At 40.6% G+C, this 15,767-nt stretch overlaps 1 protein-coding gene across 1 annotated transcript; it reads left to right on the top strand.

Moving 5' to 3' along the window:
* The first annotated feature begins 3,369 nt into the window (after positions 1–3,369).
* snapc5 (small nuclear RNA activating complex, polypeptide 5) lies at positions 3,370–13,764 on the top strand. The gene is made up of 3 exons (XM_043677095.1): positions 3,370–4,110; positions 7,296–7,388; positions 10,861–13,764. Exons 1-3 carry the CDS (start codon positions 4,021–4,023, stop codon positions 10,987–10,989), a joined length of 312 nt encoding a protein of 103 aa, XP_043533030.1. The 5' UTR covers positions 3,370–4,020; the 3' UTR covers positions 10,990–13,764.
* Positions 13,765–15,767: the final 2,003 nt, after the last annotated feature.

Raw genomic sequence — 15,767 nt, 5'->3', positions numbered from 1 at the left:
TGAGTGGATTCACCTGACCACCATCTACAATGCACAAGTCAGAGATGTGGTGGAATACGCTCTCTTAGCCTTGGTGAGTGCAACTCTGAAAATGATTCTAACACTCAAGCTGACACCATCCAGGACAAAGCTTCTTCAAGTATCTTTGATAATTAGTGTATGATAAATCCTCCTTTTTTAGGTATTTCTTTGTACTGTGGAAGCCATTCCAGACAGTTTGAGGTCACTGAAGAAGAGTTCAAAGGTTACAATTAGTTGGAGAAAAAGACAAACAGATATATTCCATGCGAGAGGTGTTGCAGTCACCTATGCTGTGTGCTATACTGATTCTGTGTAGACTACTTGGTGATAAACTGACAGCAGCTTGATGATCTGTGCTATTAGGAAGACGTTTAAGGATTAGGAAACAGCTAAGTTCAGGACCCAACACTCCTAACGACCTGAGAAAGTGTGAAGCCCACTGGCTCTGTGTTGGGGAAACGGCATTGGGATTAGAAGAAGCTTGTGAGCATTAATACAGTACAGTTGAGTGAGTTGGGCTTTTAAAACCAAGCAGTATTCACTGGGTGTATGACTTAGCAAGCTTAGAGCGTAGAAGAAACGTGGGGCAGTTCAGTTTGCTGAAGCTAGCTGCTGGTGAATGGTTGAAGTTATGCTAATGAATGAGTCCTGGGAGTGCAGATTGAGTTCAGCAGACCATAGCCTTAGGAAAGATGATCCACTAGAACAGGAGCAGTGGTTGAGGCAATCTATGATGGAGTATCTGTTGAGGGCAGATAGTGAACAATTGTGGTCTATTCCAGTGTGTAATGAGATTTGGGGAGTTGGAGCTTCCTGTCTCCCTGGAGCCTGTCCACCATCTACAAGGCACAAGCCAGGGGTTTGATGGTATTCTTTCCACTTGTCCAGATGAGTGCAGCTTCTACAAGACTCAAGATGCTTGACACTAATCAAGACAAACCAGTGTGTTAATTGACACACCATCCGATGTCTTCAGCTGTCACTCCCAACACCACCAACAATCAGCAGTAGTGTGTAGCATCTAGAAGATGCACTGCAACTCACCAAGGCTCCTTAGACAACACCTTCCCAACCTGTGAGAGCTACCATCCAGAAGGACAGGGCAGCAGAAACATGGGGATACCACTTGTAAGCTCTCCTCCAAATCATGTACCATCCGATTTGGAAATATATTGCCATTCCATCACTGTCACTGGGCCAAAATGCTGGAAGCTCTGAACAATGCAGAGAGTTCCCTCCATCTGAAAGACTGCTTCAAAAGGCAACTTGCTGCTTCTCCAGGGCAGTTAGATATGGGCAATAAATTCTGGCATAGCCAGCAGCACCCAAAACTAATGAACAAATTGAAGACAAAACTTGCTAAAATTCATTGTTCCTATTCATAGTTGTGATATTTATAGAGAATATTTTAGATATAGTAAGAGCATGGACCATTTGGCTGCTCAAGCTATTTCCACCATTCATTTATAAATAATCTGTATCTCAACCACGCTAAACCACTTTTGCTCCATTTTTCTATTGATGTCTGCACTTAATTTTCAGTTGTCCCCAGCATCGAAAGTACTTTGTGGGAGACCCATTCTAGACTTCACTAAATGTTCAAAAGAATCTGGGCAAAGGTTTGCTCACTGAGCTGGAATGTTCATTTTCAGATGTTTCGTCAACATGTTAGGTAACATCATCAGTGAGCCTCCGGATGAAGCGCTGGTGGTATGGCCCACTTTTGATTTGTGTTTAGGTTTCCTTGGGTTGGTGATGTCATTTCATGTTCTTTTTCTAAGGGGATGATAAATGGGATCCAAATCAGTGTGTTTGTTGATAGAATTCCGGTTGGAATGCCATGATTCTTGGAATTCTCGCACATGTCTCTGTTTGGCTTGTCCATGGATGATGTGTTGTCCCAGTCGAAGTGGTGTCCTTCCTCATCTGTATGTAAGGATACTAGTGAGAATGGGTATTGTCTTTTTGTGACAAGTTGATGTTCGTGTATCCTGGTGGCTAGTTTTCTGCCAGTTTGTCCAATGCAGATGGGAAACCAATGCCATGGACAGAATGCCACGCACTAACAGCTGTACTTCCTGCACGAATGCCTAAGGTAACAGGTACTCCTTAAATGTCTTAAATACAAACCTCCCCTTAATACCCCACTAGCCAAAACAATAGCAGAGCAAAACGGGCGCAGAATGCTTAGAGAAATGCTTAATGATGCCCACAACAGACTGTAAATACAACTGGGAAATTTCACGCCAAAAAACTTTACTTACTAATTCGACAGACACAATACAACAAGTCATAGACATTAGACAGCGGCAAACACAGAAAAGGAGAAAAACTAGACAAACTTACACAAAATAACACAGAAGAATGGATAAAAAACTTATCTGACCGACTGTTAACAGACACTGAGAAAGCTGTCTTAGTAAAAGGATTAAATTACAACTTCCAGGATGCGGACAAGAAAAATTTCTTAGCAGCATTAGAAACAACAGTGAAAGGCAATGAACTCTCAGAGAAAACCCAGCAAACCATCAGAGTGATAGTCACCCCAACATTAACCAGGAAAAAGGACGGAAACACTCAATACATAAGAAAGGAAAGCACTAGAAGGACTAAGAAAAAGATAAAAACATTGTTATCCTACCTGCAGTCAAAGGACGCTTGACAGTCATTTTAAATCAAAGAGACTACATTGAGAAAGCGAATGCACTGCTTGCAGATACCAACACTTACCAACAAGTGGCGATAGACCAAACCCCACAATTATAGAACTAAATCAAAGCCGTACTCAAAAAAACATCAAAAATCTGGAGAAATCAATAAGACAGACTTCCAAAATACGAATCCAAATGGATCCAACACACCACGCTTCTACGGATTACCCAAGATTCACAAACCAGGAGTCCCCCTCAGACCCATAGTCTCGCTACCTGGAACACCAACTTAGATAGCCAAGGAGCTATACGAAAGACTAAACCATTTAGTAGAAGACTCAGGCCACTCATCCACTCCACCCAAGAATTCCTGAAAACCATCAAACACACCAAGATAGAAGAGGATGAGTTCTGGTTGGAATGCCATGCTTCTAGGAATTCTCGCGCATGTCTCTGTTTGGTTTGCCCTAGGATGGATGTGTTGTCCCAGTCGAAGTGGTGTCCTTCCTCATCTGTATGTAAAGATACTAGTGTCTATCAACAAACACACTTTCTTGGATCCCATTTACCACCCCCTGAGAAAAAGAACAGGAAATGACATCACCATAAGAAATTTAATCAGCAACCCAAGGAAACTTAAACACATAAAAAGCGGGCCATACCACCAGAGCTTCATCCGAAGGCTCACGAACCTTGCAGCTCAGTGAGCAAACCTACATCCAGAACCTCAATGTGAGTTACAGATCTTCTCAAAACTCGCTGTCAAAGGAATTTTCTGTATGGAGAAAACTGTTTCTTGATCTCATTCCAGAATTACCTAGTTTTAATTTGAAGGCAGCATCCCCTTTTATTTCCAGGTTAGAGTATCTTTCCTGTACTGACCAATCAAATAATTTTATATTTGTCATCCATGCATCTTCTAAACATGGGGTTGGTAGCGTGGTAGGGAAATCCTCTTGCACATTATCTACATGTTTAAGAGGTGTCTGTATAGATAGGATTGGGTATGGGTACTATCTGCCTTTGTTCTTTAAAGTGGTGTAAATGACCAGTCTGCTGAAGTTATATTGTAGAAAATTAGTTAACATTGTGTACGCAGCTCCAACAAAGCTGCTAAATTGTCTTTTTGTTTCAGATATTGACTGGCCTGGCAGTGGGAATCCCTTTGTTTCATCTGATGCCCCTTTCTGATTGTCATTAGCCGCTTATTTCTCCTGTATCCTAGTCTTCACAGGCTGCTTCTCTTATTAGAATGCAGTGTTCAATTTACAGCATCTTTGTGCACAATTCTTCAAAAGGTGCAGTTATTCCTCCTACAGGTAAACACTAAAACTCCAAAGGACTCAGAATGCTCAGTCGGTTGCAGGAGCTGAAGAAAGAAGAAGAAGCTCTACTGAAAGTCAAAACCAGTTTACAAGATCAATTAAACCGACTCAAGGTATACTTACATGCAACGAATAACACCTATTGTTTATGTATAGATTTAAATTCTGCTGTTCTGTGTCGGTGGATGAAGTACCTTTACAAGCAGGGCCAATAGCAAGTGTTCCCTGGTGAGGTATAGTGCAGGCTGTCCAGTTCATGGAGTCCCTCCTCCCCAACTCCATTGCCTCATTTTTGACATTGCTCTTGCTGAATTGAGACAGTTTAGGGTGGGAGGTGCTTCTGCCTGCATCACCCAGCCAAACACAATCTTAAGTCTTAGTCTTTGTTCTCTCCTGTGATTCAAGTAAAAGCATCCCAAACTTTTTAATTTGATTACATTTGCTTGTAGTATGTATCAGCAGATCGGGCACTGTCACATTGGGCTGAGATATACGTTCACCTCTAATGGGATAAGCATAAACTAAGGATTGGGTAGGGCACTGAATCATTTCCTATATTTAAAAAAAAGTATTGTCTTCAGTTCTGCATGTTGTGCCATTCATTCAATGGGAGCTTGAAGTTTACAATTTAGAGGTCTGGAGCCATTTCAGCCCCTTTCCCACGTGTGACCAACTGTTGCTATGCCAGGCAAACACAGCCATCAGATTATGCAGATTCCAGAGCTGAGAGGGTTGGCTTGTGTAAAAAGATTGAGTAAAGTGGGACTGTACTCATTGGAATTTAAAAGGATGCAGGGGCGATCTTATAGAATCATATAAAATTATTTAGGGAATAGATAGGATAGAAGCAGGGAGGTTGTTTCCACTGGCTGGTGAAATTAGAACTAGGGCGTGTAGCCTCAAAATAAGGGGGAACAGATTTAGGACTGAGAGAGAAGGAGCTTCTCACCTAAAGGGTTGTGAATCTGTGGAATTCTCTGCCCATTGAAGCAGTTGAGGCTACCTCATTGAATGTTTTTAAGGCTAAGATTGATAGATTTTTTGAACAGTGAAGGGAGGGTTATCGTGAGTGGGCGGCTAAGTGGAGCTGAGTCCACAGAAAGATCAGCCTTGACCTTATTGAATGGCAGAACCATCTCAACAGGCTAGATGGCCTACTCCTAGAGTCATAGAGATGTACAGCATGACCTCCCAACTCTTGTACTCAGTGCTCTGATCAATAAAGGAAAGCATACCAAACGCCGCCTTCACTATCCTATCTACCTGCGACTCCACTTTCAAGGAGCTATGAACCTGCACTCCAAGCAACACCTAGGACCTTACCATTAAGTGTATACGTCCTGCTAAGATTTGCTTTCCCAAAATGCAGCACCTCGCATTTATCTGAATTAAACTCCATCTGCCACTCCTCAGCCCATTGGCCTATCTGGTCCAGATCCTGTTGCAATCTGAGGTAACCCTCTTCGTTATTCACCACACCTCCAATTTTGGTGTCATCTGCAATCGTACTAACTGTACCTCTTATGTTCGCATCCAAATCATTTATGTAAATGACAAAAAAGTAGAGGGCCCAGCAGCGATCCTAAAACTGCTGCAATTTCTTATGTTCTTATAGCCAGAAAGCTTTTGGTTGAAGAAGAAATGCTGAGTAGCACACACTGGCAATGCCATGGATTCTTTTACATCCAAGTTATGTAGTAGTGGGAGTCGTATTCGAGAGAGACAACCTGTAATTGTGCAGTATCCCCTCACTCTTGCTATAAATTGAGCTAAGCTGGCACTCAAGTTCCTAACTGATTGCATTCCTGCAGTTCTCCTGTTACAGAGCTGACAACTGGCTGTAGGTGTTCCTTCTAACAGAACCTTCAAAACCTTGCTTACCTGTAACCCATCCGACAGTGTAAATAAAATGTTAAGTCATCCCGCTGGACTGCAGCCAAGAATTTAGCTTTGCTAATCTTCCCTAATCTAAAGACAGAAAACAATTGTATCTGAGGGGATATTCAAACAAAAAGGATTTTAATCTTATAATTGGAGTTAGACCATTTATAGAGTCATAGAGATGTACAACATAGAAACAGACCCTTCGGTCCAACCTGTCCATGCCGACCAGATATCCCAACCCAATCTAGTCCCACCTGCCAGCACCCGGCCCATATCCCTCCAAACCTTTCCTATCCATATACCCATCCAAATGCCTCTTAAATGTTGCAATTGTACCAGCCTCCATCACATCCTTTGGCAGCTCATTCCATACATGTACCACCCTCTGCGTGAAAAAGTTGCCCCTTGGGTCACTTTTATATCTTTCCCCACTCATCCTAAACCTATGCCCTCTAGTTCTGGACTCCCCGACCCAGGGAAAAGACATTGTCTATTTATCCTATCCATGCCCCTCATAATTTTGTAAACCTCTATACAGTGACACCTCAGCCTCCAACGCTCCAGGGAAAACAGCCCCAGCCTGTTCAGCCTCTCCCTGTAGCTCAGATCCACCAACCCTGGCAACATCCTTGTAAGTCTTTTCTGAACCCTTTCAAGTTTCACAACATCTTAAGAATGATACCAGTGAACATTTACCTCAAAGATGGTAGTGGAAAAGCCCCCTCCCATCCCCTCACCCCAAACAAAACTGTGGATACCCAGTCACTGACAGATTGTGAGTGATATTGTTGAAGTTATGTGAGACTTTAATGTTTAGTATTCCTCTGGGTTAGTGGAAAGCTAGACACCCACTGAACAGTAAAGGAAGTAAGGGCTATGGTGAGTGGATAGGTAAGTGGAGCTCTGACTCTTAAGTTCTGGGTTGATGTCCTGCAGCGTGTCCCATAGTCATCCAGCACAGGAATAGCCTCTTTGGTCCAAGCAGTCCATGCCGAATGTCATCCCAAACTAAACTAGTCCCACCTGCCTGCTCCTGGCCCATGTCCCTCCAAACCTTTCCTATTTATTTCAAAGTTTTGCATGCTCCAGCCAATCCCTTTTGTAATTAATGGATTATGGGATTCTAAAGCCCTGGGCCCGACATATTAATCTGTACCTGGTAATGGGATATGATGCCAAAAAGGACAAACGTGGAATTATGGTGCAGATCAGCAGTGATCTAATTGAATTAGAGGTTGAATGATTTCTCCTTCATTAGTCATTTCCCATCGCTCAGGGTGGCTTTATTCCTGTCTAGGTATCTTGGTAATATTGGTATGTTAAAGATGCTGCAGGAATGCTGATTATCAATATTGGATGCCAACATTTTTTTGGAAAGGATCCTTGTGTAAGTGGGTATGTGTGTACCTTTTAGGTAGAAGAGTTGGCCCTTCGCTCGATGATCATGACTAGGGAAGATGGTGATGATGACACTGACAACTGTGGTCAAGCAGCTGAACCTGTAGAGGTGAGAAATCTGATCTGAGCTATAAACATTAATATATTTTTCTTTTAAAATTTCAAGGAAACAGCATCATGTGAATACATATTGAATAACTTTTGTGTTTATCATTCTGCATTCCCCATCTGATATTGACTTGTGCTATCCTTGCTTCATTCCACCCATCATGTTCAGTCTGTCTTCTGTTTGCTCTCTGAAATAAAATGATAGGGTTCTGGGGGAGGGGAGGAAGGAAAGACTGTGACATGTGGCTTATCTTTAAAAAAGCTAGGGCATGTTGTGTTTTTTTTTCACATCGTCTCCCTTCTGGGTTCTTTTACCTATCATTTAAATAAAGGGAAGTGGCAGCCTAGTACTAATATCACTGGACTATTAATCCAGGAATCCAAGTAATGTTCTGGGAACTTGGGTTCAAATCCTCTCACAACAGATAGTAGAATTGGAGTTCAGTTAAAAAAAAGTCTTAACAACCATTACTCTATTGTTGGATGTCAGAAAAACCCATCTGATTCACTGATGTCCACAGCGTGGACTAATAGTGTGGAAACAGGCCATTCAGCCCATAGAATCCACACTGATCCTCTGTAGAGCATCCCATCTAGACCCACCCTGCTAACCTATCCCTGTAACCATACATTTCCCAAGGCTAACCCACCTAGCCTACACATCTTTGGATTGTGGGAGGAAACTGGAGCACCCAGAGGAAATGCACACTGACATGGGGAGAACATAAAAACTTTGCAGAGATAGTCACTGGAGGCTGGAATCGAACCTGGGTCCGTGGCACTGTGAGGCAGCAAAGCTAACCACTGAGCCAGTATGCTGTACCTAGAATTATTCTAATAAATTTTCTCTTCATTCTTGCCAAGGCCTTGACATCTTTGAAATAAATTACAGAAGATCATGAATAAAGTTAGAGATTCGTCAAATAATTGGTAAACTAAATTCACACAGATAAATGTGAGGCAGTATATCTTGGTGAGTGAATTGGGAGATGACTTATGACATGGAAGATGCAAGTCCAAGTATGGTAGAGGAAAGAAGGTATCTCTGGGCAGCGGTACACTAATTGCTGACTAGTTAGTGACAGGTTAGCAAAGCCACAGAAGAACAATCCAAGCACCAGACTTTATTTCAAACAGAATTGGGAAGGTAGGAATGGAGAAGATATAGGAGTACAGAGAGGATTTAGGGAAGACCGACATGACTAGAAATAGGGGTATATATCAGGAAGGGATTGACATGCTGACTTCTTGGACAAAAGAAGGTTCACTTGGTGACCCGAATACAGGTCCATCAAATTTATTTTGATGGAATGGATACAAAAATGATTCTTCTTGTGGGCAAAAACATATCTCAAGCCATCAGCATGAGGTAAAATTACAGAATGGTTACATGATTAGAGGACACCATTCAGCCGATGTCATGTTTGTGTTGGTGATCTGAATGAACACTTGATGTCACTCCCCTGCTTTCTCCTGTGGTCTTGCACCTTCTTCCTTTTCAGCTAAAAATCCAGTTTCTTCTTCAATGGATCAATTGACCTACCTCCGCCATAGTTTCAGGCTGTCCATTCCAATCCGTAACCACTCACAGCGTGAAAAAAAATCATAATTGTTTCTTTTGCCCCTTTGGTCTTTCAATTATCCTGCCAATGGGGATGGTTTCTCCATAACTACATTGCCTAGACTCTTTATGATTTTGAATATCTCTATCAAATCTCTTCTCCTTTTGCTGGGAAAATAGTCACAATAATCCAAATTCTGTACTGTGTAGAGATAACATACAAACTTGTCAATTTTGGCAGAAGAAATAGAAAAGCAGTGTATTATTAAATGGTGAGATTTTGCAGAATCCAGTGATATATAGAGACTTGAGGGTCCTGCTATGTGAAGCTGAAAATGTTAGTGTGATTAGGAAGGCAAATAGAAAGTTGTGATTTTTTTTTACAAGGGGAATGGAATATAACAGAGAGGTTGTGCTGTGATTGTCTAGGATGTTGATGAGACTACAGTGGGAAGAATTTGCACTTAAGGACATAAGGAGACAGTTCAAAGAAGGCTCACTTGATGTATTGCAGCTGTAGTATGTAGGAGTTTGTGGATATTAATGCAATCCACAGTGACCAAATCTACAGCAATTGCTTGCTGCTCAAGGGTCTTCACCTCAGAGTTAGTGAGCTGTAGTTACTAAGGATGGGGAAAGGTACCTGGTCACTGTTTCAGGAAGCAGTCACAAATCTTGGACTAATTACAGTTCAGAGGCAGGTAGGTGTAACTGAGTGATGCAGGTATGATGATCCTGAATTTCGATTTGAAGGAGCTTCAGCTCCAGTCGGTTCAAAGTTTTTGCTTAGCAAGTGGATGAGGGCAGAGACTGGGAAGGATGTGCACTGAGAAAGAAACATAACAGTCTTAGGGAATATCATAGGGGAATAGATAACTGTTTTTTGTAGAGAAGGTAATGTTCTGAAGGCTGTGTTGTCTACTGAGGAATTATAAGCAACTCTGTGCTAAATGATAAAGCAAAAACACAGAGGTGGGTTCATCTCTGTATTAACTACCAGCCATGTGTAAATTGCAGTATAGAGAAAAATACATGGCTCAGAGATTGGTGTGGGAGAAAATGAGTTTGATTCAGGATGCAGTGCTGGGGAGGAAGAGAAGTTTTAAAGGAAGGAAGTGCCTGCTGAGATGGTGGAGGCATTGGTCAAAATATTCCAGAACTCACTGGAAACAGAAAAGTGCCAGCCCATTGGTAAAGCCTGTGTTTGACATCCCTGTTCAAAAAGGGAAGGAGACAGGAAGCAGGAAACTACAGGCCAGTTAATCTAACATCTGGAAAAATACTAGAGTCCCTTATTAAGGAAGAAATAGGAAGATACTTAGAAAAACTTAATGCACTCAAACCAAGTTAGTATGGTTTTGTGAAAAGGAAATCATTCATAAAGTACAGTATGCCTGTGCTATGATGTGACTCTAAACTAATTCCATTTGCCCACACATGGTCTGTATTTCCCTTATTCCAAATTTGTTGGAATCCTTTGAGGAATGTAACAAGCAGAATTGATAAAGAGAGCTAGTAGTTGTAGTGTATTTGATTTCCAGAAGGCTTTTGATAAGGTGCGCAGAAGGATTTTGCACAAAATAGGAGAATATGGAATTGAGAGTAATGCATCAGCGTGGATTGAGGATTGGTTAACACAGAGGATGGAGTTGGGATTAATGGATCTTTTCAAGGATGGAGTATATATAGATCAGTCATGGGGCTTCAATTATTTACTAGATTAATGACTTGGAGGATGAGAGGTCATTTACTTTGTTGCAGAAAGTACCATTGTTTTATACCAAAATGATAGTCAGGAAGTAGTACACTCAGCACATGAGAAACTGGAGATGTTAAAGTTTTAGCCTGGTCTGACATTGCCATTGAATGGTAATTGTGATCCATTTCATTTGCTGACTCTTTGTTTCTGTAGTCCTCAATGCAGGTGGATGATGCGAGTGTTATCAATCAAACCCAGCTTCAGTTGAGCACATTACAGTCTGTTAGAAATGCGTCACAGGAAAATGAGGAAGAGGAGGAGGATGAAGAATGCATCTCCTAAATAGGTCAGTTTTCAGAAAAGAATGCAAAGAAGTCCTACCAACAGAATGTACTCAGCTTCATTTGAAGATGGAGTGTTGAACTGCGCTTGTATTCAGAGTTTCGTCTTTACAGCAATGCATCAGAGCTCATTGTTTCTCAATATGTGTACACTCAGCTATACACTGGAAAGATGGTCACCACAGGGGACTGTCTGCCATCTCTGAGCCTGCAGTCTGCTATCTGTTGGGGATATTGAATGTTTTTTAAATAGTTATCCTCATTGCTATACCTCCTTTCATGAGAGAAACGGAAAAAGACTGAAAGTGAGAAGAAAATGGGAACTTGACATTTAACTTACTGTATAAAGGAAACATGAACTTTTTTTTAATACAGCAAAGCATTGAAGAATTCTTGGATTAAAACAATTTTAAACTGAAATGCCAGATTGTTGCTGAGGGAATAAAAGTGAGATTCTACAATGCTGAGCTTTTAGAACACCAGATCAATAGACAAATATAAAAGTCCATTAGACTATAGAGTATCTGTTCTCAGCTAATGTGAGACTTTATGGTTTGTGAGCCTTACTGAGGCTGTGTAACGGTGGGTAACTGATACCACAGCAGTACTTTGTGACAGATATTCTTACTTAAATGAGCCACAAAAGAATTGAAGATTGTTGGCCTTGAGCTGTATGAGTTTGAAATAATAATGTTAAATATCTTAAAGAATAGGGTTGTATGTAATAATGAGGGTGAGTTGGATGTGGTTCAATGTTTTGCCTCCTTGCATGGATACATTTCTTTTGAGTTTTGGAAGTGATTTTAATGTTCAATGAGTTGTTGGCCACTTCATTTATTTTTGTTTATAAAGCCATGAAGAGCAGTTACTGCAGCCTCCTAATATAAGATTGTAATAATCTGTCAGCCAGTCCCTTTGCTGTGATTCACAGTCGCTGTATTTGAGTTTATCCACAGTCACTCTTAGCTGCTTTTGTGCAAGTCAATTTAATTCACAGCATAGACGTGGGATATATCTATAGGTTAACTTTGTGAATTCATGGAGCCTAACTTTGAGCTATGTGAGTTACTGAGACTTGCCTCCAAACAAAAAGCAAAGCAGGAGTGTAAATATGTACAATACTGAGTTTAATTCAGTCATTGCCTGTGTTTTTAAAATACAATTATCTTGAGTTCCCAGCATTGTGGCCAACTCCACTGTGTCCATATGACAGGCCAAAAATGTTGCTATGGAATGTGTTTATATTGCACCTTTTCAAAACAGCCACAATTTGGTTGATTTTTCTTTGTGTGCCTTTTAAAATAGAGGTGTCACTGTGCAGATCAAGTGGGTCTTCAGTAGCCCCAAGTACTATTCAATCTTGAGTAAAATACACCGTGACTCTGTGAGCTCATTCAAATCAAACCAAGCATTAAGGCTATAGCATCAGTAATAAAGCTGCAAATTTGAGCATTCCAGTTCGAAAATTGAATATTTTGATTTATGGAATGCAAGAAAAATAATCATTGTGTTGTGTCTGAAACCATCAGCGGGGTTTCAGTTGTTTTAGAGTGTAATGATATTTGCATGACATTTCTTTGTGGGCAGTTGCCAACTGGTTTGTTTTGAAAGAGTGAATTTCATATGGTGATACCCGAAGAGATTTGTCTTCAGGTGAAAGCAGCCTTAGAAGATGGAGTATAATTGGACAAGGGTGGAGAGGTAATTCAATCCCTATTTTGAAGTTACAAGTTCTGCTTTTGTTTTATATTTCTGATATAAGTTCCAGTTTAAATGCAGTATAACACACATTTGCAGGTAAGTATAATTTTAATGTGGCACATTTTATAATTAAAATATCAACATGGATGCAAGAATTTACACTGGAGTAAGTTAGCGTCCAGTGTATGCATATTCTTCATATTAGAGACAGAATGATGATTGCTTTATAAACTTCTGTATTATTGTAGCAGGCTGTGAACTGCCAGTAAATCCATGAATGTGCTTAAAGGTTATCTTGGTCAAGATGTTGAGATCCTGCCTCACAGCTTCAAAGAAAATCTTAAGCTTTTGCCTGATATTGAAACTGTGAATGTAGAAGTTATTTTTAAAACACCGTAAAACTGTGTAAAACATATGGAAGAAAAATGTGTGTCCTGTAACACTTTAACAGCCAGTGAAACAGCTTTTCATGTTCAGTGAAAATAAGGCTGATTTGTTTCTCATTAGAGTTCATTTTAAGTTAGACTCATAAGTTTCAAATATGTGGCCAATAGTTAACACCAACCTGCAGCATCCTGGCTGATGGAATGAGAGCTGATGGTGAGCTGCACAATTCACTGTAAAGGCACGTGCAAACAGAAAAGAGCTACAAAGATGGCAATGTCAGAACAGTAAACTTGTCTTAGAGCCAGCTAAACATGGATTGCATCGAGTGATCTTTCTCTCCTGCTGAGACTGAAAACAAAGTTGACAAGAGCTCTCCTCCATTCTGGGAGATACACTCAAAATTAACAAAGCCTGCTGAAGGGTTTGTAAGCTGGCCATTTGAGATTTTGAAGATTTGGGGCATACATGCGGAAGGTTGAGTATTTGTCCCCAGACTGGTCAAGTTGTTTCAGAACACACATTAATTGCATTTTATGACTGAAAGCCTATTGACATATTTTAAGTATTGTCGCAAGATAAATGTGTAGGCCTTAAAGTGAAAAAAATGTGAAAGCTTTTTGCAGCTGGTTAATTGCACTGTTACAAAGCTAATCAATAATAAAATTGATTTTTGTTTCTTGTGACAATAGTAGCAACTCACTTCTGAATTCAATGGAAATGTACATGATGAATGGATCCCATCGCGGCAGCAGTTCTCCTCAGTCAGTATAATTGCTGAAGTCAGCCCTGGTAATTTACATCCCGGTAGGCTACCCACCTATAATGAAATGGAGAAGAAAATCAAATATACACTGACCCTGTAACCCAATACTTTAAAGCTGTGCATCCTGCTCTGGGTGCACTATGTCTGACTAAAGGATACTGCATGTTCACTGTGAAACACACTAGTTTATCATCAAGTTAGTGCTGGTTGCAGAGAGATGGGAAATTAAACAGTATTCTGTTAAAATGGGACATTGTGTCTTGTGCCAGGTGCACTGACCCAGACTGATCACCACCCTGGTGTTTTGACTCCTTTGTTGTACTGAGATGATGGATCTTAGCTCAGGGTTTCTGGTAGTGGTGACAAATCTTAGATTCAACAAGGGAGGGAAAGGTCAACTAAGGTTTCTGCTCCGATCATTATCCAGTGATTTCTCCCTGTTGAGGATGGATTAGGTTTAGTTGTGAGGTCAGCTAGACCAATGATAATTACTATCAAAGGCACCAGCTGAGTCCCCCACTGGTTGTAATCTGCTGAAGCACAGAAACAGTTGGGAATCTTCAATCTAGATACATCTAATCAACAGGGGTGCATGTGTTCTGATGTACCTCTGGAGCATGCAGGACCTGAACCCAGGCCTGCTCCAAAGAGGTACCACTGCACCACGAGAGCCTTTAACACACAGCAGCCAAAATCAAAGGTAACAAAGCTGAAAGCTCGCTACAGAGAGTGTTTGGTATTCCCCCCCCCCCAACTTTCTAGGTTTTTATTTAAATCAACCTGTTCAAAGATGTCATACATCTCTGGAACAAATGGGCCTTGAAATCTGGTCGCCTGATTCAGAGATGTGGATACTACCACTGTGCCATAATTCCAAGAACTTTCACTATATATGCAAATAGTATGGATAATATTTTGACTGAAATAATTGCATTTATATAAAAGAGTCACACTTTGACATTAAACAATAAATTATTTTTCAAGTATGGTGCCTGTTGTGTAGCCAAACCAACTCTGACTGTACTCTGTAACAGCCCAATCTGTACGTACATTCCTCCCTGACCCGTGGCAGAGGCACAGTGATCGAGAGTGAACATGAAATGGGATTCAGTATATTCTCTTGGAGCTCCACCTTCCTTCCAGAAATGCTGTTTTCTTTGTGGAAGCAGATTTTCGATGGTAAATGTTCCTTATTAGTTTCAAGGCACAAAGATATTTGATACAGTTTGGTAGTGTCAATGGTTGCAGTTTTTTTTTAATTCATTCCGATTTTTCAAGATTAAAATGTTTCTCTGCCTGCTTCTCTACTGAATAAGGGATTGCCTACTTCTTCAATATAACACTACAGCCTCTGGGTTAATCGTGACAAAATGCTGTCATTTTCCAACAACAAATCCTGATTTGTGAGAATTGAACAACTTCTGCCTGTTTTGTTTCAAGCCAAATTTACTTTAGGTTACTAAGGACATATCTACGAGGTAATTGACTTTCAATTGGTACCTCTACAAAAGCAAAGCTCTCAGATGCCTGCTGGGAGATATTATTTCACCATCAAGCTTTAACACACAGCAGCCAAAATCAAAGGTATCAAAGCCGGAAGCTCGCTACAGTGAGCTGTTTGGCATCATCCCTTTTAACTTTCTAGGTTTTTATTTAAACCTACAAGTGTTAAGACTTGATACTTGACATGTACCATTTGATGAAGAAAGTGATTTATGTTTTTGATGGCCACTAAGTTCTCTCTGAAAATGTTTGATCTTTCTATGGCTGTCTTATGTGAAGAAATTTTACTGGATAATGATTTGTTGATAGCTGGTAATTTAGTGCATCATGCAACATTATCAGATCATTTTTTTTGACCCACCTCTCAGCTATCACAGAGGAGATGCTGATATGCCAAACCACTTACAGAACATTACAGCGCAGTA

Source organism: Chiloscyllium plagiosum, chromosome 36 (assembly GCF_004010195.1).
Source record: "Chiloscyllium plagiosum isolate BGI_BamShark_2017 chromosome 36, ASM401019v2, whole genome shotgun sequence".
In the NCBI taxonomy this organism is placed as follows: Eukaryota; Metazoa; Chordata; class Chondrichthyes; order Orectolobiformes; family Hemiscylliidae; genus Chiloscyllium; species Chiloscyllium plagiosum.
Note: the sequence above shows the minus strand (reverse complement) of the source record. Positions and strands in the feature narration are given on the sequence as shown.